The 21,772-nt window shown below is 45.0% G+C and overlaps 1 protein-coding gene across 2 annotated transcripts in view; it reads left to right on the top strand.

Annotated features, from left to right (window-relative positions):
• CIB3 (calcium and integrin binding family member 3) overlaps positions 1-20,355 on the top strand; it is a 64,542-nt gene extending 44,187 nt beyond the window's left edge. Inside the window, exons 3-4 of one of the 2 annotated variants that reach the window (XM_069745682.1) lie at positions 437-632; positions 20,253-20,355. In XM_069745682.1, the coding sequence (XP_069601783.1) occupies positions 437-632; positions 20,253-20,274 (218 nt within the window). In that variant the 3' untranslated portion in view covers positions 20,275-20,355. Of the gene's footprint in view, positions 1-436; positions 759-20,252 lie in introns of those variants that run through there. The other variant, XM_069745681.1, reaches the window with a different exon arrangement.
• The last annotated feature ends 1,417 nt before the right edge of the window (positions 20,356-21,772 follow it).

Below are 21,772 nucleotides of genomic sequence, written 5' to 3'. Positions count from 1 at the left end.
AGATTCATCAAATGGATAAAAAAAATGCTCACCTTGTGAGCTATGCAGTAAAGCATAGCAATATGGGATGGTCCAAGGTGAAGGATGTACATCAAGTAGAAAAAATTGACATCACTGACACTATCAATAAAGGAGGGTTATGACCACTTGAGTTATTTCAGATAAAGTAAAACCAAAATAAAAAAACAGAGATTGTAACACAAAGATCGGTGGATAATGAATGAATGCATTTTCAATCCAGTACTTGAATTTTTCTAAAGTTTAAGAATGATGCAGGCTAAAAAAATAGGGACATAATATTGGGCATACCAGATGTACATATTTCACCTATATATACTTAGGATGAAGTACGATTTGTGCTTTGCCATCATCTTATTGAATCTTATTGTCAAAATAAAATTACTTTTCTTTTTTTCCCACTGTGTTCTTTTCTTAGATTTCAATAATGATGATTACATATGTAAGTCAGACCTAGAAAAAACGCTGAACAAGCTTACCCGGAATGAGCTAACACCAGAGGAAGTGTGTTTGGTTTGTGAGAAGGTGATAGATGAGGCTGATGTAGATAATGATGGAAAGCTATCACTGGAAGATTTCCAACACATGATTGTGAGAGCACCAGACTTTCTCAGGTATCAAAAATCATTCTGGAACATGCTATACAGTTGTTCGCAGCCTTAAAGAACGTGCTCAATACTTGACTTTGCTTGATTTTACAACTCATTGCCATTACTATGTATTTTGACTAAATGAGTGAAAAATGGCCCACCAAACGACTCAAAAACAGCTAAGTTAACCACTATAACCATTACAATTATGAGATGGTTCACATTTCCAGACTTTTACTGCTTTCCCATGTTCAATTGCCGTGCAATTTCTTGCCACATTCCTGGTAAAAATGCAGAATCTGTCACCAAATTTTTGCTGTCCCATCTGAGAGCAGCATAATGTAGGGGCTGAGACCCTGATTTTGGTTATGTATCACTTACTGGGCTACTTGCTGTTATTTTGATAAAACGACTGTCTTATCTGATGCAGATTTAGCAGTTGTCTGAATGCTGGGTTGTATATAACCCCACCCACACCTCTGATTGGCAGCTTTAACCCCATTCCGACATCGGGCGTAATAGTATGCCGATGACTCCCTCCCTTTGATGTGGGCTCCAGCGCTGAGCCCACATCTTTCCCGACACATGTCAGCTGTTTTTTTCAAAATAAAACAATTTAAATTTTTTTAAAAAAAATCAAGCATAGACATATTTGGTATCGCCGAGTTCAGAATCTATCAATATAAAAAAAGAATAAACCCAATCACTTGATGTCAAAACAAGAAAAAAAAAGTAAAAATGCCAGAATTGCGTTTTTGGGTCGCCACCACACTGCATTAAACTGCAATAACGGGCAATCAAAAGATCATATCTGCACCAAATGGTATAATTAAAAATGTCAGCTCAGTGTGCAAAACATAAGCCCTCACCCAACCAGAGATTATGAAAAATGAAGATGCTACGCAAAATGGCGCAATTCTTTTTTTAAAGTTTGGAATTTTTTTTACACCACTTAAATAAAAAAAGAACCTATACATGTTTGGTGTCTATGAACTCAGAATGAGCTGGAGAATGATAGTGGCAGGTCAGTTTTAGCATTTATTATTATTATTATTAACAAATAAAAAAACAACTGTGGGATTGCACTTTTTTTTGCAATTTCACCGCACGGTTTTCCAGTACACGATACGTTAAAACCGATAGTGTTTTTTAAAAGTACAACTCGTCCCGCAAAAAACAAGCCCTGACATGGATCATTTTGACCAAAAAATAAAAGAGTTATGGCTCTGCGAAGAAGGGGAGCAAAAAATGAACATTAAGGGGTTAATGTTGATTTGCATCGTTATTAACGCTAATTGTTTAGAGATACTTTAATTCACTGTAAAGTTAGTGCTGTATATAAATAGAACTATATTGATCCCTGACTGTCTCGAGTTCTCTGTGAGTTGCATCCAGAAACCTGTACAGTGTACATAGAAAGCTGCCAATCAGTGGGTGAGGCAGGGTAATACAGAGCTCATGCACAAGGAGGACTACCTGACAGATGGTTTACTAGTCCTCTAGTGATAATATCCTGCTGATAAAACAGTGTTTTTATGAAAACTACACTAACCAGCTTAGTAACTGACACATCACTGGAGTCAGGGTCTCCGTTTCTACATTCATGGTGACGGATTCCATTTAAAGCCTAGGGAGGCAAGATAATCTTATAGATCAGCAGTGATACTGATAGCTCCCTTATTACTACTCAAGACCACTAGGGATGCTAACAATTTCACCTTCACTTCCCAGGACCAACAGGGACCTTTAAATCATATTTGGATTGGCAGCTTTAGGAGGATCCTTTTTTTGTATTGACCAGGTTTTAAAAGCTAAATTCAGTGTTTACAACCCATTATTTTCATAAGCCTGCTTTCCAGGGGTGAGGTCCACTTTTTATAGTCACGTTTATATCATATAGAGCACTGACAAAAGAATTTTAAGTGACCACTTATGGCCTGACCACATCTTTTCAGAACATCTATAAATATGCATATACAGAGCTTTGAAAAAGTATTCATACTCCATGAACGTTTCCACATTTTTTCATGTTACACCTGTGGGTGGGCACAAGGGGTCCATCAGAGTTGATGTGCAAGGCCAGATTAGAGGTGTTGCGATGAATGAGCTCGGAGAATCAATAGACAGCACAGATGATGTCCAGCAAGAAATTCCACTTTAATGAAATGCAGGCAGGGTTTACATACACCCCTTAACAGAAAGGGCTTTATACCAAGAAGCATGCAACTGTTTTCTGGGTTTTCAAGATAGATGTGTCTAGGTGTCTGGTTTGATTAACTTTCTCAGGCATTTGGAATGTGTAGGTGTGTCAGAGACTGCAGTCACACTGCATCTAGCTGCAGAAGGTCTCAGCGGTTAGCTTTGCAGACTCCTTCCTAGTCTTTCTGACTTGAGGACCCAGTGGCAACCTCTCCCAGTTCTAGTTGACACACCTGGACTGGGGTGTTTATAATTCCCAGCTTGCTGCTGGTAGTTGCTGGTGATATTTCCATTTCCCTGTTGAGGCTTGGAGCTATAGCAGTCAGATACCTTTCTTTTTCTTTGGTGTTTGGAGGATGTCTGTGTTTCTCTCTGAGTCTATTCAAGCTAAGTGTTACCCTTATATGTGTATCCCATATGTCTTTAATGGTAGTGGGGATTGACTAGTGAACATCCTGTCCTTCCCTATGCAGGGCTTATTGCCAGGGTCAGGCAGAGGTTAGGTATCCTGCTCGGCAAAAGGTACAGGACCTATATATGGACGCTTAGGACAGACAGGGTGACGTTAGATCTGCCCAGGGGTCTCCACTCGCCCCTTCCTTAGTGTTGGGTTCCCTTCCCCTTATCCCTTCGTGTTGCACTTAGTCTTTCCTACACTGTGCGTGACAGTAGGGGGGGTTCTGTGTAAAGGTGCAATATGATAGATTTACTGACTGAGAAGACAAAATGGATCCTTATTTCCCACAATTCCCTCCTTTTGTGATTCTAGAAGACCGGAAATGTTCTTGTGCCCATACTTCAGGGGCCAGTCTATCCTGCCAGACTTAGTAACTCTTCAGCAGATTCCAAAATCAGATAATTTTGGGCTTCTTTGAACTCACAGCATTCTTTCTTCCATCATGAAGGGGTCATCTTGAAAATGCAGCCTTTATCTTTGTAAAGCCAGTGCCTGCGACTCTGCATGAACCTGCTCCCTCCTCTGGCAGGGCCGACAACATTGCGTGACATCCCCTTCCCCTGCTGCAGCTTGCTGCCCCAGGTCCTCCAAGCGTCATGAAGGTTTCCCGGAGTGTGTTATCCCTGACTCTTAAAGGGGTGGAGTGCACGCTCCTGCTGTGTCCCCAGTCAATAACTGGGAGAAGCTAAGTACTTAAGGCACCTTCCCCTAGAGGGAGGTACTTGCACAACCATAGTGTTTAGTTAGTCTACAAGCTGCTAAGTCCGTTGTCCGGATAAAATCCTGGCCTACTTGCTGTCTTTGAACACCCGCTTGGACACCCTGACCCTGGCTGCTGCATGCCCTGGGAGTATGTGTGTGTATGTATGCGTACACTGTACATTGCACTATGGACTGTTGGCCCACCAGTTCCTCTCTGATCAGACTAAAGTGGCATTCCTAATGTTTCACCTAGGTGGAGAGGCACTAGCATCTTAACCATGACGAGGGTGAGAGGACACACTTTTATCTTAGTGGATTGGAAAGGATTTGGCCTCAAAGAGAGATCGTAGGAATCCAAGGAGAATATTCATACCCCACTTCTTCGGCAGAAATTCCTTGTGGGCTTCAGAAAAGTGCAAATTGGGGTACTGTAATTCCAGCACCGCCGTCTCTTTTCTCTCTCCTTCATCCCAGCAGAGATTCTGCCATACTCACCGCATGGCATCTCCTTCCCTGACACTGCTATCTGCCCCCTGCTATCTGCGCACGTCACACAGGTCTCCCGGCAGTGCACTCCCCTATTAAAGGGGTAGTGCACACTCTTGATATGGCCCCAGCCAATAGCTGGGAGACACTAAGAACTTAAGGCATCTTCCCTTGTAGAGACGTGCCTGATCAATATTAGTGTTTAGTTAGTCTGTAAGCTGCTAAGTCTGCTGACAGGTCCCTGTTCCTGTACCTGCTCAGTTCTGCCTTCCTGAACCTGCCTAGTCTGAACCAGTACCTGAACCTGTTACCATCCTGTCAAATACCTGTACCATTATCCGCACTATCTGAAACAGCGCCAGTGTACATCCAGTCTGGTACTCCGGAATCCGCACTGTTTGAACCAGCATCATTGTCCGCCTGTCTGGTAATCCAGAGTCAGCACTGTGAATCATCATCAGTGTCTGTCCTGTAGGGAATCCAGAATTTGCACTGTCTGAACCAGCAGCAGTGTCCATCCTGTCTGGTAATCAAGAATCCACACTGTCTGAACCAATACCAGTGTCCACCCTGTCTAGGACTCTGAGTCCGTGTCTGCGATCCTGATCCTTGGGATCACCTGCCTCGGTACCAGGGACTGCCCCGGAGTAGTACCTGATGCCTATCTGCAGCTCACGCCTAACTCCACCATCAAGGGCTCTAGTGAAAACCAGGTAGCCGGTTAGCTACGCCCCTTCAGGGTAAGCCCAGCCCATGGTGCAGTGGGTCCACGATCCACCACCATGACAATCTTACAAAAGAAAAACATATTTAGAACTATCATAAAAATAAAATATATGAAACATCACTATTATTGGTAATCCTGTAAAAATATCATACCAATGAAGTTCGGTAAGGTGGCCTATAGACGAAGACAAATGCACTAGCTTATCTTTAACAAAAACATAATCTACCAGAGCTTCTTGTAAATTGAGGTTATGATCCTATATACGATTATTATTATTTAATATATTTTGCAATGTTGACTGGTCAAGAGAAGAAGTTGTAATCAGATGTTTCTGTTAGTATAATCTTACGAAAATCTACTTCTAAATTCGCATTTGTCAACAACCAGAAAAGGGTACGGTTGTGAATTACAGAAGAATTGGTGCACAAAAGTATACTTATATCCAGCTCTGATGGAATGGTTTTTACTCCCTCCTTTTGTCAGATTAAAGTATGTCTCTTCACAGCAAGTCTGATTATGTTTATTACTTCCAACACCATTTGGACTGTGGTTTACCCATACTCAGGCCAGCATTAGGTGTAGGCAGACTACATGGGCCCCAAGCCAGTGGCATTCCACTAATAGCGGTAGACCACGTGGCCCCTGTGGGGTCCATAAGTCAGGGGGGCCTGCTGCAAGCGCACCGCCCACACACACATCGCAAATTCAGCTGTATTGGCATCATAGATGGAGATACAGTTGAAAGCAATGATGGAGAAGAGAGCATCACGCGATTCTCCCTTTCCTATCATCCCCCCTCTGCCTCTGAAGCAACAGGCGCGATGACGTCACTTTAACGTGCACCATGCTGTGTCAGGCAGTGGAGCTGCTGAGATGAAGAGTCATGCTGCAGTGCAGTAACAAGTAGAGGTGAGTATTGTATTTATTTATTTTTTAAATCAGTGAGTACATGGTGGCCATAATACTGAATGACTGTGGCTGCATTATACTCCTATGGGGGGGCTGCATTATACGCTATGGGGTGGCTGTATTATACTCCTGTGGGGGCTGCATTATAGTCTGTAGGGCTGCATTATACTCCTATGAGGCTGCATTATACTCCTATGAGACTGCACTATACTCTATGGGATGGCTGCATAATACTCATAAGGGGCTGCATTATACTCCTCTGGGGGGCTGAATTATACTTCAATGGGGCTGTATTATAATCCTATGGTGTGGCATTATACTCCTATGGGGGCTGCATTAATCTCCTGTGAGGGCTGCATTATACTCCTAAGAGGATGCATTATACTCTATGGGGTAGCTGAATGATACTCTTATGTGTCTGCATTATACTCCTATGGGGCTGCATTATACGTCTGTGGGGGCTGCAGTGTAGTCTATAGGGCTACATTATACTCCTGTGGGGCTGTATTATAGTCTATAAGGCTGCAATATACTCATGTGGGGGCTGCATTATAGTCTATGGGCTGCATTATACTCCTGGGGGGGCTGCATTATACTCTATGGGGTGGCTGCATTATACACCTATAGGGCTGCAATATACTCGTATGGTGCTGCATTGTATTCCTATGGGGCTGCATTATACTCTTGTGGGGCTGCATTATAGTTTATGGGGCTGCATTATACTCCTGTGGGGGCTGAATTATACTTCTATGGGGCTGTATTATACTCCTATGTTGTTGCATTATACTCCTATGGGGGCTCCATTAATATCCTATGGGGATGCATTACACTCTATGGGGTGGCTTAATTATACTCTTAAGGGGCTGCATTATACTTCTTATGAGGTTGCATTATACTTCTGTGGGGGCTGCACTATATTCCTGTAGGGGCTGCATTATAGTCTATGAGGTTGCAATATACTCTTCTGGGGGCTGCATTATAGACTATGGGGCTGCATTATATTTCTATAGGGCTGCATTATACTCCTGTGGGGGCTGCATTATATGTGGCGCCCCTGAAGGTCCAGATGCCACAGAGGTACTGCATCTCAGCCAGAGATGTGGTATCACAACTCTCTGATAAGAAGGGAGCTTTTACAGAACTCCAACACTCGCACCCAACAGACACCAGTTTAGATGGGGCATCTGGGTGAACCCTTAGGGAGGATGGCCTCATCCCAGTCTAGATATTAAAAGGTGTTGGGGAGTGGGTGGAGAAGGTAGGAAAAAGGAGAGGAGCTAATCAGGTAGGGAAGAGTGTGAGAGCAGTTGGTCCTGAGATACTAAAGGAGAAGGAAGAGTGAGGCGGAGGGGAAAAGAAGTGGAGCTTGTTGGGAACATCAGCTCAGGTGGAGATTGTGAGAGAAGAGAAGCTGAACAGATGTGGGGGTCTGCAGCTCCAGACAGACAGAAAGAGCAAGAGAATTGAAAGGAAGGAGAAGAAGCTCAAAGTAGAAGGGGTTCCAGGAACACGGGAAGTGCGGAGGACACCGGTGGGATCTGTTTCCAGGCTGACCAGCGTCAGTGGAGGAACCAGGCCGCAATAGAGGATCCGGTCCCTGAATTAATGGGAACATTCCAGGCTCCAGCTAAAAATCCAGAGGCTGCTGTGATTGCAGGTGCAGCAGCCACATTTGCACCTACTCACCGAAAAGGTGAACACATACTGTAGGGTCCAGAGGACAGAATACGTTGCCCAACAAGGCCCACGTTCACTGGCTTGGAACACTCGGTGGCAAGCGCCGAGGCAGGAGAGGCGATAGCAAGTGCAAAAAGTCAGCCAGGAGTGGCATACATATACAGTGGGGCAAAAAAGTATTTAGTCAGTCAGCAATAGTGCAAGTTCCACCACTTAAAAAGATGAGAGGCATCTGTAATTTACATCATAGGTACACCTCAATTATGGGAGACAAACTGAGAGAAAAAATCCAGAAAATCACATTGTCTGTTTTTTTATAATTTTATTTGCATATTATGGTGGAAAATAAGTATTTGGTCAGAAACAAACAATCAAGATTTCTGGCTCTCACAGACCTGTAACTTCTTCTTTAAGAGTCTCCTCTTTCCTCCACTCATTACCTGTAGTAATGGCACCTGTTTAAACTTGTTATCAGTATAAAAAGACACCTGTGCACACCCTCAAACAGTCTGACTCCAAACTCCACTATGGTGAAGACCAAAGAGCTGTCAAAGGACACCAGAAACAAAATTGTAGCCCTGCACCAGGCTGGGAAGACTGAATCTGCAATAGCCAACCAGCTTGGAGTGAAGAAATCAACAGTGGGAGCAATAATTAGAAAATGGAAGACATACAAGACCACTGATAATCTCCCTCGATCTGGGGCTCCACGCAAAATCCCACCCCGTGGGGTCAGAATGATCACAAGAACGGTGAGCAAAAATCCCAGAACCACGCGGGGGGACCTAGTGAATGAACTGCAGAGAGCTGGGACCAATGTAACAAGGCCTACCATAAGTAACACACTATGCCACCATGGACTCAGATCCTGCAGTGCCAGACGTGCCCCACTGCTTAAGCCAGTACATGTCCGGGCCCGTCTGAAGTTTGCTAGAGAGCATTTGGATGATCCAGAGGAGTTTTGGGAGAATGTCCTATGGTCTGATGAAACCAAACTGGAACTGTTTGGTAGAAACACAACTTGTCGTGTTTGGAGGAAAAAGAATACTGAGTTGCATCCATCAAACACCATACCTACTGTAAAGCATGGTGGTGGAAACATCATGCATTGGGGCTGTTTCTCTGCAAAGGGGCCAGGACGACTGATCCGGGTACATGAAAGAATGAATGGGGCCATGTATTGTGAGATTTTGAGTGCAAACCTCCTTCCATCAGCAAGGGCATTGAAGATGAAACGTGGCTGGGTCTTTCAACATGACAATGATCCAAAGCACACCGCCAGGGCAACGAAGGAGTGGCTTCGTAAGAAGCATTTCAAGGTCCTGGAGTGGCCTAGCCAGTCTCCAGATCTCAACCCTATAGAAAACCTTTGGAGGGAGTTGAAAGTCCGTGTTGCCAAGCGAAAAGCCAAAAGCATCACTGCTCTAGAGGAGATCTGCATGGAGGAATGGGCCAACATACCAACAATAGTGTGTGGCAACCTTGTGAAGACTTACAGAAAACGTTTGACCTCTGTCATTGCCAACAAAGGTTATATTACAAAGTATTGAGATGAAATTTTGTTTCTGACCAAATACTTATTTTCCACCATAATATGCAAATAAAATGATAAAAAAACAGACAATGTGATTTTCTGGATTTTTTTTTCTCAGTTTGTTTCCCATAGTTGAGGTCTACCTATGATGTAAATTACAGACGCCTCTCATCTTTTTAAGTGGTGGAACTTGCACTATTGCTGACTGACTAAATACTTTTTTGCCCCACTGTAAGTGGAGTTCTGGACAGGTGCCCGACTTGGCGGAGAGTTCTCTGGACTTCTTAACTGGAAGACACAGCACCCCGGCTGGGGGCCCGAACTGTAAGTAAAGCTGTGAAAACTGCAAGCTGCTGTGTACTTCCATTTCTTTCCGGCATCACCTACTCTGCACCTCTACTTGTCTATAGCAACATTGCCACCCACATCACTCACAACCCTGGGGACCCCGCTTCACCTGTGGGAAGTGTTACCATCTGCAGTAACATTGACCCAGAGGACCTTTTTAAGCAGCGTCGGTCACCACTGGCCGAGAACCACAAGTGGCATCCCGAACACAAACTTTATTACGACTCCCTTAAAAGACCTTCCCCTTTTACTTGGGTGCCCAGAGCCATGGACCGCGTCGCTGCCACCGTGACAACCCCTTTACTTGCGACCGGACCCGATACCGAGTATACCCCACTGCCCTGGTGGGCGACTCATATACTCTATGGGATGGCTGCATTATATTCCTATGGGACTGCATTATACTCTTGTGGGGGCTGCATTTTACTCCAATGGGGGTCTGCATTATACTCCTATGGGGCTGCATTATACTTCTGTGGAGACTGCATTGTAATCTATAGGGCTGCATTATACTCATGTGGGGGCTGCATTATAGTCTATGAGGCTGCAATTTAATCATGTGGGGGTTGCATTATATTCTATGGGGCTGCATTATACTCCTGTGGGGGCTACATTATATTCTATGGGGTGGCTGCATTTTACGCCTATAGGGCTGCAATATACTCGTATGGTGCTGCATTGTATTCCTATGGGGCTGCATTATACTCCTGTTGAGGCTGCATTATAGTTTATGGGGCTGCATTAAACTCCTGTGGGGGATGAATTATACTTCTATGGGGCTGTACTATACTCCTATGGTGTTGCATTTTACTCCTACGGGGGCTACATTAATATCCTGTTGGGGCTGCATTATACTCCTGTGGGGGCTGCATTATAGTCTATGGGGCTTCATTATATTCCTATTGGGCTGCATTATACTCTATAGGGTGGCTGCATTATATGACTATAGGGCTGCAATATACTCACATGACACTGCATTATACTCCTGTGAGGGCTGCATTATAGTTTATGGGGCTGCATTATATTCATGTGGGGGCTGCATTATAGTCTAAGGGGCTGCATTATTCTCCTATGGGGCTTTATCATACTCCTGTGGGGGGCTACATTCTACTCCTGTGGGGGTTGCATTATACTCCTATGGGGGGCTGAATTATACTGCTATAGGGAGCTGCTTTATACTCCCATGGGAGCTGCATTATACTCCTTTGGGGGCTGCAATATACTCTTGTGGTTGGCTGCATTATACTCCTGTTGGAGGCAGAATTATACTCCTGTTGGGACTGCATTATACTCCTGTGTGGGGCTGCATTGTACTATATGGAAGACTATGGGGTGTGCATTGTACTATATGGAGAACTATGGGGTGTGCATTGTACTATATGGAGGACTATGGGGTATGCATTTTACTATATGGAAGACTATGGGTGTGCATTATACTAAACAAGCAAAATGCAGCCTATTCATCGAGTGATTGGATCATTTATGCTGGAACAAAAATCATTGTTCTCAGCAGCACATCGCCCAGTGAAGACTGCTGATGTGCTGCTGATAAAATAAAACTGTATGGGGACAGATTGATCTACTAGTGATCATTCTGTGCCCATAATTGTTCCTCAGACAGTGTAAAGAGGCCAGGAAACAAGCATCAAGCGACTTCAATATTGTCGATCACGCTCGTTTAACGGCATGAACTCAGCGCATGTAAATACAGCAGAAATGTTTTCGTGGTAGTGTAATATGTTAACATTTGGGGCCCCACTTTAAACTTTTGCCCGAGGCCCCACTTTGTCTAAAACTGGCCCTGCCCATACGTCTTTATCAAAAGCATATGTAAAAGAATATACCGTATTTTCCGCTTTGTAAGATGCACTTTATTTCCCCCAAATTTGGGGGGGAAATGGGGGTGCGTCTTACAAAGCGGATATACCTCTTACCGTTATAGGCTGGGATGAGAGGGTGTCCACCGTTGCAGGTGTCTGCTGCCGCCCGTTACCGCTGCCGCGGTTGTCCGCTGCTGCCCTGGGTGATGCTGGAGGCTCCGATGCTGCGGGGGGCTCTGGCGACATTTTGTGAAAGACCAGAGCCCCCCGGCAGTTCGTCCACGCTTTTCTGTATGACTGACTCCGGGAAAATGGCTGCCGGAATCTCGGGAGATGAGATTTCAGGGCTGAGATCTCATCCCTCGAGATCTTGGTCCCAAGATCTCCATCTGTGCATGCGCCGCCTCTCGGTGGCCATTTTCCCATAGTCCACCGCACAGGAAAGCATGGATGAACTGCCGGGGGCTCTGGCCTTTCACAAAATGTCGGCCTAGCCCCCCCGCAGCACCGGAGACAGCCCTGCAGCACCGGAGCCCCCCTGCAGCCCTGGAGCCCCCCTGCAGACCCCCTCATCCCAGCCTGCAGCACAGGAGCCCCCCTGCAGACCTCCTCATCCCAGCCTGCAGCAAGGCTCCACTCCTGCCTCCAGCAACGACCCTGGGACCCTGATCCACCGCAGCCACAACCTCTGGTAAGCAATAAGACGCAAGGATTATAAGAAGCCCCCCCAATTTATTAAAAAAAGTTTTTTCCTATTTTTCTCCTCAAAATTTGGGGTGTGTCTTATAATCCGGAGCGTCTTACAAAGCGAAAAATACGGTATGTTCTTATTTTTGAGAGATGTGTCTTTTACAGTGACTGGCGTGAATCCAATTGATTTTTCCTTCTAACTTCACAGAAGTGGGTGTGGTCAGGAGGACTTGGTATGGACCGTCATATCTGGGCTCTAGGGATTTCCTGATGTCTTTTTACCATAACCAGATCTCCAGGTTTTAGATCATGAGTCCCTTCTAGCATATTTGGGTGTGGAATGGAAGAAAATACCTGCTTGTGAAGAGATTATAGCTTCTAATGTAAACTTTACACATACAGTGGGTACGGAAAGTATTCAGACCCCTTTAAATTTTTCACTGTTTGTTTCATTGCAGCCATTTGGTAAAGTTCAAAAAAGTTCATTTTTTTCACATTAATGTACACTCTGCACCCCATCTTGAATGAAAAATACTGAAATGTAGAAATTTTTGCAAATTTAATAAAAAAGAAAAACTGAAATATTACAAGGTCATTATTATTCAGACCCATTGCTTAGGCACACATATTTAAGTTACATGCTGTCCATTTCTTTGTGATCCTCCTTGAGATGGTTCTACTCCTTCTTTGGAGTCCAGCTGTGTTTAATTAAACTGATAGGACTTGATTTGGAAAGGCACACACCTGTCTATATAAGACCTCACAGCCCACAGTGCATAAAAAGACAGCACTCTGCAGCGCCATAGCATGCAAATATGAAATATGAAAATTTAATTGCATTACTGCATTAGAAATATGAAAAATTGATTAAGCTTAGCGCATTAATTGGTCAATTCATGTGTACATGGAAGCCACGTTAAGGTGTTTCTCGTATCCAGAACCTAGCAGTGCCTTTCCTCTCATAGAATAAAGTCTTCATCTGTATGGGAACATGAATCCTCTCTGCCGTCACACTATCAGTATTTGGTCAGTATTTTACATCAGTATTTGTAAGCCAAAACCAGGAGTGGGTGATAAATACAGAAGTGATGCATATGTTTCTGTTATACTTTTCCTCTTTTTGTTCCACTCCTGGTTTTGGCTAACAAATACTGATGTAAAATACTGACCAAATACTGCTAGTGTGATGGCAGCCTTAGACTAAAATCTCTCTCTCTGTGGAGGGGTAGTGGTCCTGCTGGGATTAAAAACACCTGTGGCTAAAAGGTGGAGTGCTCAGTCAGAAGGTTAATAAATACAAATTTAAAAAAACTGACCGTGACATCCAAACATAAACTAAGTATGAACAGGTGTTATCCTACAGTCACCAATTCATATACGCTCAAACAAAAAAGGCAGCAATCTGCAGTGCCATAGTATGCAAATATGAAATATGAAAATTGAAATGCATTACATGAATCCTCTCTTAAAAATCTCTCTCTCTAGGTTAGCACCTGTTCACACTTAGTCTATGTTTGGATGTGAGAGAGGATTCATGTTCCCATACAGATGAAGATTTTATTCTATGAGAGGAAAGGCATTCCAGGTACACATGAATTGGACAATTTATGCGCTAAGCTTTCTCAATTTTTCATATTTCTAATGCAGTAATGCAATTCAATTTTCATATTTCATATTTGCATGCTATGGCGCGTCTCCTGCCTTTGCTTTAGTCAAAGTTTCTAAATCCCTCCAGGTACAGTCAAGGGTCATTTCTATCTGCTGAAAGGATCTGGCAAATGCTGTCAGGCTCTTTTCAGGGTCTGTGAGCTGTTTTAGCATGGCCAGATGGTCCCCTGGGCTCCATGGACAGTATTCAGTCACCCTAGCCTGCCTTGTGTCATCTCTTCTCCACAGCGGTTTGGGTATCTCATAAGTGGTTGAGGTCTCACCATTTATCTCTCTGCCATCTGCCAGCTGTACTGTCTGTTCTAGGGTAGTCATTTTTGCAGCAGTGGGGGAGGAAACATCTAGTCCATGCTGTGGGGAATCTGTTTTTGTGACATGGGTCTTAGTGTTTAGTGGGTACATGTGGGCAGTACGTCCAGTATTTGTCAGAGTCGGATATACATCTTTTGCCATCTCATGTGGGGGAGCAGCACAGGCAGAGCACCTGTCTCTGCAGCCTGGGTGTCATGACACAGCTGTAGGGTGCTCCGGGACCAGGAGCTCCTTCCCTGTCCCTAACACTAGGAGCACCCTAACATACCTTAGTCCCTGGGATACTTCTAAAGGTGAAGATGCTGGGGCTTCCACCCTTGCCTTATCTCCTAAGTCAGCCCTCCATCTGTCCTCTTCCCCCAACCAGGGAAGAGGGGCGATACTGTGCACTGTAGTACACCAATCTGACAAACAAGGTAACACAAACAAGGGTTAACAGAAAACTCCAGACATACAAAACATACACTCACATATCAGAGGAATGCACTGGGGCGTCGAGATAGGGAATAAACCAAAATAGAGAAGGATAGGGAATTAGCACATTTACAAACCAGCAACAGTCACAGATAACTCCTCCAACTCTCCTTCTCATATGAACACCTCTCCCTCAGTCAGCCATGCAGCAAATGCTAGCTCTGACAAGAATTTGCATCAGAGCCCAGATTACAAAATAGTGGTTAACTGAGCTCAGCTGTGAGCACAGAGATTTCCAACATGGCGTCAGGCTGAATAAGGATCGGCGCAGATGAAAAACACTTCTTCAACAAATTAAATGCCTCCCTGGTGGGACTGGACCACCTTCCTGGTCATATCCGTAAGAGGTTTGGCTACTACCGAAAAGTATTTTATGAACTTGCGGTAGTTGGCAAAACCTAAAAACCTTTGTAATGCCTTCAAATCCTCTGTACGATCCCAATCCAATACTGCCTGGACTTTCACTGGATCCATGCAAAAACCATTGGACGATAGCACATGTCCTAGGGAAGGGATCTCCTCCACCGAGAACATACACTTCTCGGGTTTGACATATAACTTATTGTCTCTGAGTATATGTAAGATCTGCCTGACATGTACCTGATGTGACTCAGGCCGTTGAATAAATTAATATGTCATCCAGATAGATAACCATGAACATGCCTACCTAGTGACTAAAGATGTCATATGTAAAGTGTTAAAAGATGGCGGGCGCATTCATCAATCCAAAAGGCAACACCAGGTTCTCATAGTGTCCTTCAGGTGTATTAAATGCTGTCTTCCACTCATCTCCCTCTTTAATGCGAATGTGGTTATATGCCCCCCTGAGGTCCATCTTTGAGAACCACTTTGCCCCTACAATCTGATTAAAGAGGTCATGAATGAGAGGGAGTGGATAAGGATCAATGACAGTGATTGTATTAATTTTACGTAAATCCAAGCATGGGCATTACCCCCATCTTTTCTCTTTACATAAAAGAACCCCGCTGCAAAGGGAGAAGAGGATGGTCTGATATAACCTTTCGCCAGACTTTCTGCGATGTAGTCCTTCATGGCCTGCCTCTCTGGACCAAGAGATATTATAGAGTCTACTTTTAGGCAGCTTGGCACCAGGGACAAGATATATGGTGCAACCATAAGGATGATGGGTAGGGAGTTCTTGGCACCTCTGCTCCGAGAACACGTCCCCAAAATCCATCAGGTAACTCAGCACAGACTGGGTATCCACCGTAGCAAACCGGGTACCCAAGCAGCGTCCTTGACAATACCCACTCCATATTACTACCTCCTGAGTCTGCTAATCTATCACAGGATTGTGCAGAGCAAGCCAATGAGTACCACAGGTGAGGGCAGACCCTCTAGCACAGGGCTCCCCAACCTGTAGCTCAGGAGCCACATGTGGCTTGCGGCCCCATGAATTGTGGCTCGTGACTGTCTGCCAGCTTGATACATAAGGTCCAGGTCTAGCAAACAGGTATGAAGAGCACATCTCAAAATGGTGAATTTGGTGAGTAGCCCTGCACAGAATTGCAGATCTGGATGCACATATACTGGTCTTGGGGACACTGGAGGTTTGTACTACCTGTTAGAGGAGGTGCTCAAAGCTGGATGTGACAGTGTGTTAGGATAATACTGAATGGGGGTATTGTGGGACCCCCTGGATCTCACTGTACTGCTCTGGAGTGATTTCTGTGAAAAAACTTTGGTTATCATTATACCTGTAATGGGGGCTTTGTTTGACACTACTTTAAAGGGGGTGGGAGCTGGATCTGGCTCGCGACCCTCTCTCAGTGCTGAATGTGGCTCGCGGCCCTCTCTGTGCTGAATGTTGCTCACGACCCTCTCTCAGTGTTGAATGTGGCTCTCAACCCTCTCTCTAAGCTGAGTGTGGCTCTTAAGGTCAGAAAGGTTGGGGACCACTGCTCTAGCACATAACAGTCTAACACCTCAGTATGCATGGCCCCCACCTGAAGCCATAAATCTCTGATGACTTGAGTAAAATGTCACTGTCTCAAGGGGGTGGAGTCAATGGTGATTATGGATATGGGTCTGGAGAGAGTTTGTGGATTGAGGCCTTGGACCTGGACGAACTTAGCGTTGATCAAATTAAACCCCATCCCACTGTCCAGAAATGCAGACACATCCACCTTAATCTCACCCAGGTGGATTACAGCTGGTTGGAAAAATTGTGTCCTATCCATGGAGGTGATGAGGACACCCGGGTTGCTAACCTGCCCGCAACCCGGGCCACCTAGTTTTGCTGGCAGTTGTTTACTGTGTGATAAGGAGGGACACTTGCCCACGAAATGGCCCATTTTACTACAATAGAAACACACTCCCCCTTTATACCGGACAACAGGCAGTTTACCAGAGTGAGGTGCTGCACCAACCTGCATGGGTTCCTCAGTAGGCCCAGTACTGTCCTCCCTTGACCCCAGACCTCCCTCACACAGAGGTGACTTCCTATGTCTCTTGTGAAAATGGTGATCCACCTTGTATTCATGGCCCCATCCCTATCCTTGTATGCGGGGCCGGCGTCAGCACCCGGCACACCGGGCAAATGCCGGGGCCCTAGAGAGAGAGGGGGGCCCACTCACCTGTCGTAGATACAGCTGGGAGAGCAGAGCAGGAGATAACATGCTCTCTCCGCCCACAAAGTCACTGCTGGCTGCGTTCTCTTAACCCCTATGTGCCAGCTCTGACACAAACATCTTCTCACTCAGTCAGTGCAGCCAGGCAGGCACATATAGGGGTTAAGAGAAGGCAGCCAGTGTGACATTGTGGGCGGAGAGAGCACGTTCTCTGCTCTCCCCCCTGGGTGGCTGCAGACAGTGCTGAAGTTTATCAGGCAGATTCCGGAGGAGCTCTGTCCTACCAGTGACTGAGTGAGTGCTATGGTATCCAGCAGTGGTTGCAGTTGTGGCTCAGTCTGCTGCTGTCTGTCTCCGCTGCCTAAAAATGTGGGTGATGTCTGGAGGAGCAGCTGGTGGGGTGCAGCCTGTAGCCGCCCAGCTCACCCAGAATACATGCATGCTGCACCAAACCTGCACCAGTGGGGTAGGAAGAAGCTTAACCCCTTCCCATCTGTATGAAGGTTATTGCTGAACCTTAAAGATAACAATCCGACCCGCATAAATGGGGTTAACCAGATGCCAGGAGGAAGGGGAGCTGCTGCTATGTGGGCTGTACGTTGGGGCCCCGTGGCCCCAGGCTGGTGACTGGAGGGACTCTGCCCAGTGCTGGCATGTGGGTGATTTCTGCTCCGGAGTCTCAGCTTCTCTCCTCCACATCACACTGTGCAGGCACAGCAACATTGGTTGTCTCTGTCCAGGTCCCAGCAGCTGCCACTGCTCCCACCACGGACATGGCATCACTTAACCCTTCCCCTGCAGCCACCGGCAACAAATCCACATTATTCCTTGATTAAATCAGGTTCCAGCCCAATAGAGGAGCAGACATTTCCTGCTGCCATTAGGGTCCGGGACACTAATTGGGTCATTAGGGTTTGTGGAAAGGATTCAGCATCAGGTCCCTCATTAATGCCCGAGCCGCCTGTTGCTTTGTAGCACAGATCTGTTGGGGCCGCAAAACCAAACAACGTTGTTTATGTAGAAAAGTCTTTGTTTCATAGAAAAACTCAAAACAGAAAAGCACCTCTCCTGTATATATACACTGCACAGCACCTTTCCTCCTGTATATATACACTGCAGAATCTACAATAGCTGTCACTCATGTAAGAAGTGAAATCTGGCATTGTACTATACATCTCTCTGCCATATCTGTGCATCATAAATCGGGGTATGTGTTAAAGGGGGGGCCCACTGAGACTCTTTCGCCCGGGGCCCTCGAAAACCTGGAGCCGGCCCTGCTTGTATGCATGGCCCCATCCCTATCCTGGTATGTATGGCCCCCATTAAAAAACACAATGTAAATAAACCATTACTTAACTTCCAGCTATCCCTCACAGTGTCTTGTTCCGGTGCCAGCAGCTGTTTTATGATTGTAAGCAGCGCATGGCATGGACATCATGCGCTGCTCACAAGCACTACACAGCTGCCGGAATACTCACCGCTCCCCACACCGGAAGTATGTGAGTGGAGGGCAGTGAGTATTAAGTAACACACACAGTGTCTGCTGCCGGGCAGTCACGTGTGTTGCTACTTAAGAGAAATGAATATTCACCTCTCTCCATGCCCATGGGAGTAGAGAGAGGTGAATATTCATTACTCTTAAGTAGCAGGGACACGTGAGCTGCTGTAGCTGACACTGCATGCTATTACAGAGAAATGAATATTCATTGTCAGTGCAGTGAATATTCATTTCTCTTTAGCATCAGGCACAGGGGTTAGCAACAGCAGCCAGCTCCTGCCTCCTATGACCCGCTGCTCCACCACTGTCGTTCCTCTTCCATCTTCTGGAATTCAGAATTGGCACATCTAATTGATGCAACATTTATAAGACAGCTGATGGCTGGTCTTATTAGGCTGGGAAGGGGCCAATATCCTTGGACCTTCATAGCATATTAATATCAGCCCCCAGCTGTTTTCTTTGCTTTAGCTGGTTATTAAAATAGGGGGGACTCCACATCATTTTTTTTTTATCCACCCATTTTTAATAACCAGCAAAGGAAAAGCAGACAGCTAGGGGCTGATATTAATAATCTGGGAAGGTCCACGGAGATTGGCCCCTTCCGAGCATAATAAGACCAGCTCACAGCTGTCTGCTTTCCCTTACCTGACGTAGGGTTTTGTATTCACTTAGCTGCAGTTGAGGTAAGCACAGGGAGCAATTTTGTTAGAATGTCCTGGCAGGTTTATTAAGACTGCGTAAACCTTCTTAAGCATAAGCAAGCAAAAGATAGCCTTTTCCGGCACAAAGAGAAAATACAAAGTAAAAAGTCCATGCAATATCGTGGGTCCACCCGCTCAGGATAATGTCCAGTTCTTTAGGCCTTAGCACAGGCCAACACACAGGAGGTCCACACATCTCCAGACCCAGACACTGAATGAGACACTCGATCTCTTTTTCATCTGCCAAACCATGCCCCTGGGGTGGGGATATGTGAGCAGTGATTCCCACCCATCGCTTACGACTGCTCATAAAACCTGGCCCTGGATTGGCCTAATAACTCTCTCAGCTCTATATGTGCTGGAGCATGCTTTCCAAGCTCACATCACCAAAGCTACCAACCGCGACAATACGTATCTCCCTTCAAGGACCTGTCCAGCGGCCATTTGACACTGGTTATTAAAAAAAGGGGTGACCCCATGTAGTTTTTTAAAATCATTTATTCATTTTACACTCTCCCCTCACTAACCAGAGCAAATAGGCAGCGCCACCCATCATTTGGCATTTGTGCAGGCCGGGTTACGTGTTGTGCCGGCTATTCGCAGCCATTGGCTGCAGCCTTTCAACAAACTTTATTCGGCACCAAACCAAAACAGTAAAACCGGACTTACAGGAAAGATTCTGTACTCAGAGTTCACTACCGGACGCTTTACAGCTTGAGTTCACTCATCCCTAGGTATAATCATGGCTCTGTTAAAAAAGAAGCTAACATTGTATTGTGTATAAAGCCTAAGTACTGACGTTGTAATTTGAATTCTAAAATGATTAACTTGTTTTTTTTTTCTTCCAACAGCACATTTCATATCCGGATTTGAAGTTTCCATACATAAAGAACTGTTCAGTTGTCTGCTTTAGTTTTATATTGTACATACAAATTAAAGCTTTTGTCATTGCCCATTACATGTGTTTTCTAATAAAATCATGCATCTTTTTGAACCACATTAACTAAACATAGATGTTCTGTAATTGTTCTAACTAATCAAAGAGGGATTTTTTGACTTAACCAATGATCTACTAGCCACATGATGTTATGTTATCTATTACGAGTATGTGGGGCAATCCCGTGGAGTTGTAAATCTTTACAATATTACCAACACCGTCACAGTTAAAATGAGCATTGCAAATAATCCCATTGTATTATGAAATTGCTATTCTGTAAAGTGACTTGAATTAACCAGCAAATACGGTATTTATTATCTACACACTATTTGATTATCACATATGAGATATACACAGTAAGCTCCCACTGCTGTTCACTGCAGGCAGAGAGAATTTCACCTTCTAACTCAGTATCTACACATCTGATTTACTGTTCGGACCAAGGATGGACAGTAATTCTAAACTGTGTCTAGTCAAAAGCAAATTACCCATTATTCACCCATTGTAGAGTACGCTGTCATAGTTGGCTTCTATTTTAGTCAATAATTAAAAAAAAGTATCTTACTTATATAAAATTCATGTAAGGACTCTGGATTCCTTGTTCATCTGTGGTACTTTATTGCCATTTTCCAAGATGGCGTCTGCTGCCAGGTTTCTGCTGCCCTAGGCACTTTTAGTTCTGCCTCCCCCATTGGTGAGTATGACACTATCAGCAGTGACTTTGACAATAATCGCTGATGTGAAAGTCGCCTTTTGCAGCAGATCCGGCAGTTTTTCCGCAACTGCCGCGTAACGGATCACTTACGGCAACACTGGCTTCGGCCTCATTCATTCCCCATCGGACTTGCGGACATGTGCGGCACTTGCGGTTTTGCCGTGTTCCGGAAAATGCAGTACTTGCAGCAATGGAAAAAAACGCTGCTAGCAGTGTTTTTTTGTCTCACCTCAAGTGCAAAACCACAAGTGCCGCACATGTCCGCAAGTAGCCATCACTACCTGTCCCTGCACCTTCATAGCTCATCCCTAACCATCCCTCTCTGACCTAAAACTACACTATAAGCTTGAGGGTATGTGCACACGTCAGGATTTCTTGCAGAAATTTTCCTGACAAAAACCTGACATTTCTGCCAGAAATCCGCATGCGTTTTTACCGCGATTTTGATGCATTTTTGATGCGTTTTTGGTGCGTTTTTTTTGTGCGTTTTTTCCCAAATGCATGGAATTGCGGGAAAAACGCAGAAAATCAGCAAAAATAACGAACATGCTCATTTTTTTACCGCGATGCGTTTTTTTCGCGGAAAAAAACGCATCCATGTGCACAAAACATGCAGAATGCATTCTAAATGATAGAATGCATAATTTATGCGTTTTTAATGAGTTTTTATAGCGAAAAAACCTCAAAAAAACCTGAACGTGTGCACATGGCCTTACGTG

This window comes from Ranitomeya imitator, chromosome 1 (assembly GCF_032444005.1).
Source record: "Ranitomeya imitator isolate aRanImi1 chromosome 1, aRanImi1.pri, whole genome shotgun sequence".
Classification (NCBI taxonomy): Eukaryota; Metazoa; Chordata; class Amphibia; order Anura; family Dendrobatidae; genus Ranitomeya; species Ranitomeya imitator.
Note: the sequence above shows the minus strand (reverse complement) of the source record. Positions and strands in the feature narration are given on the sequence as shown.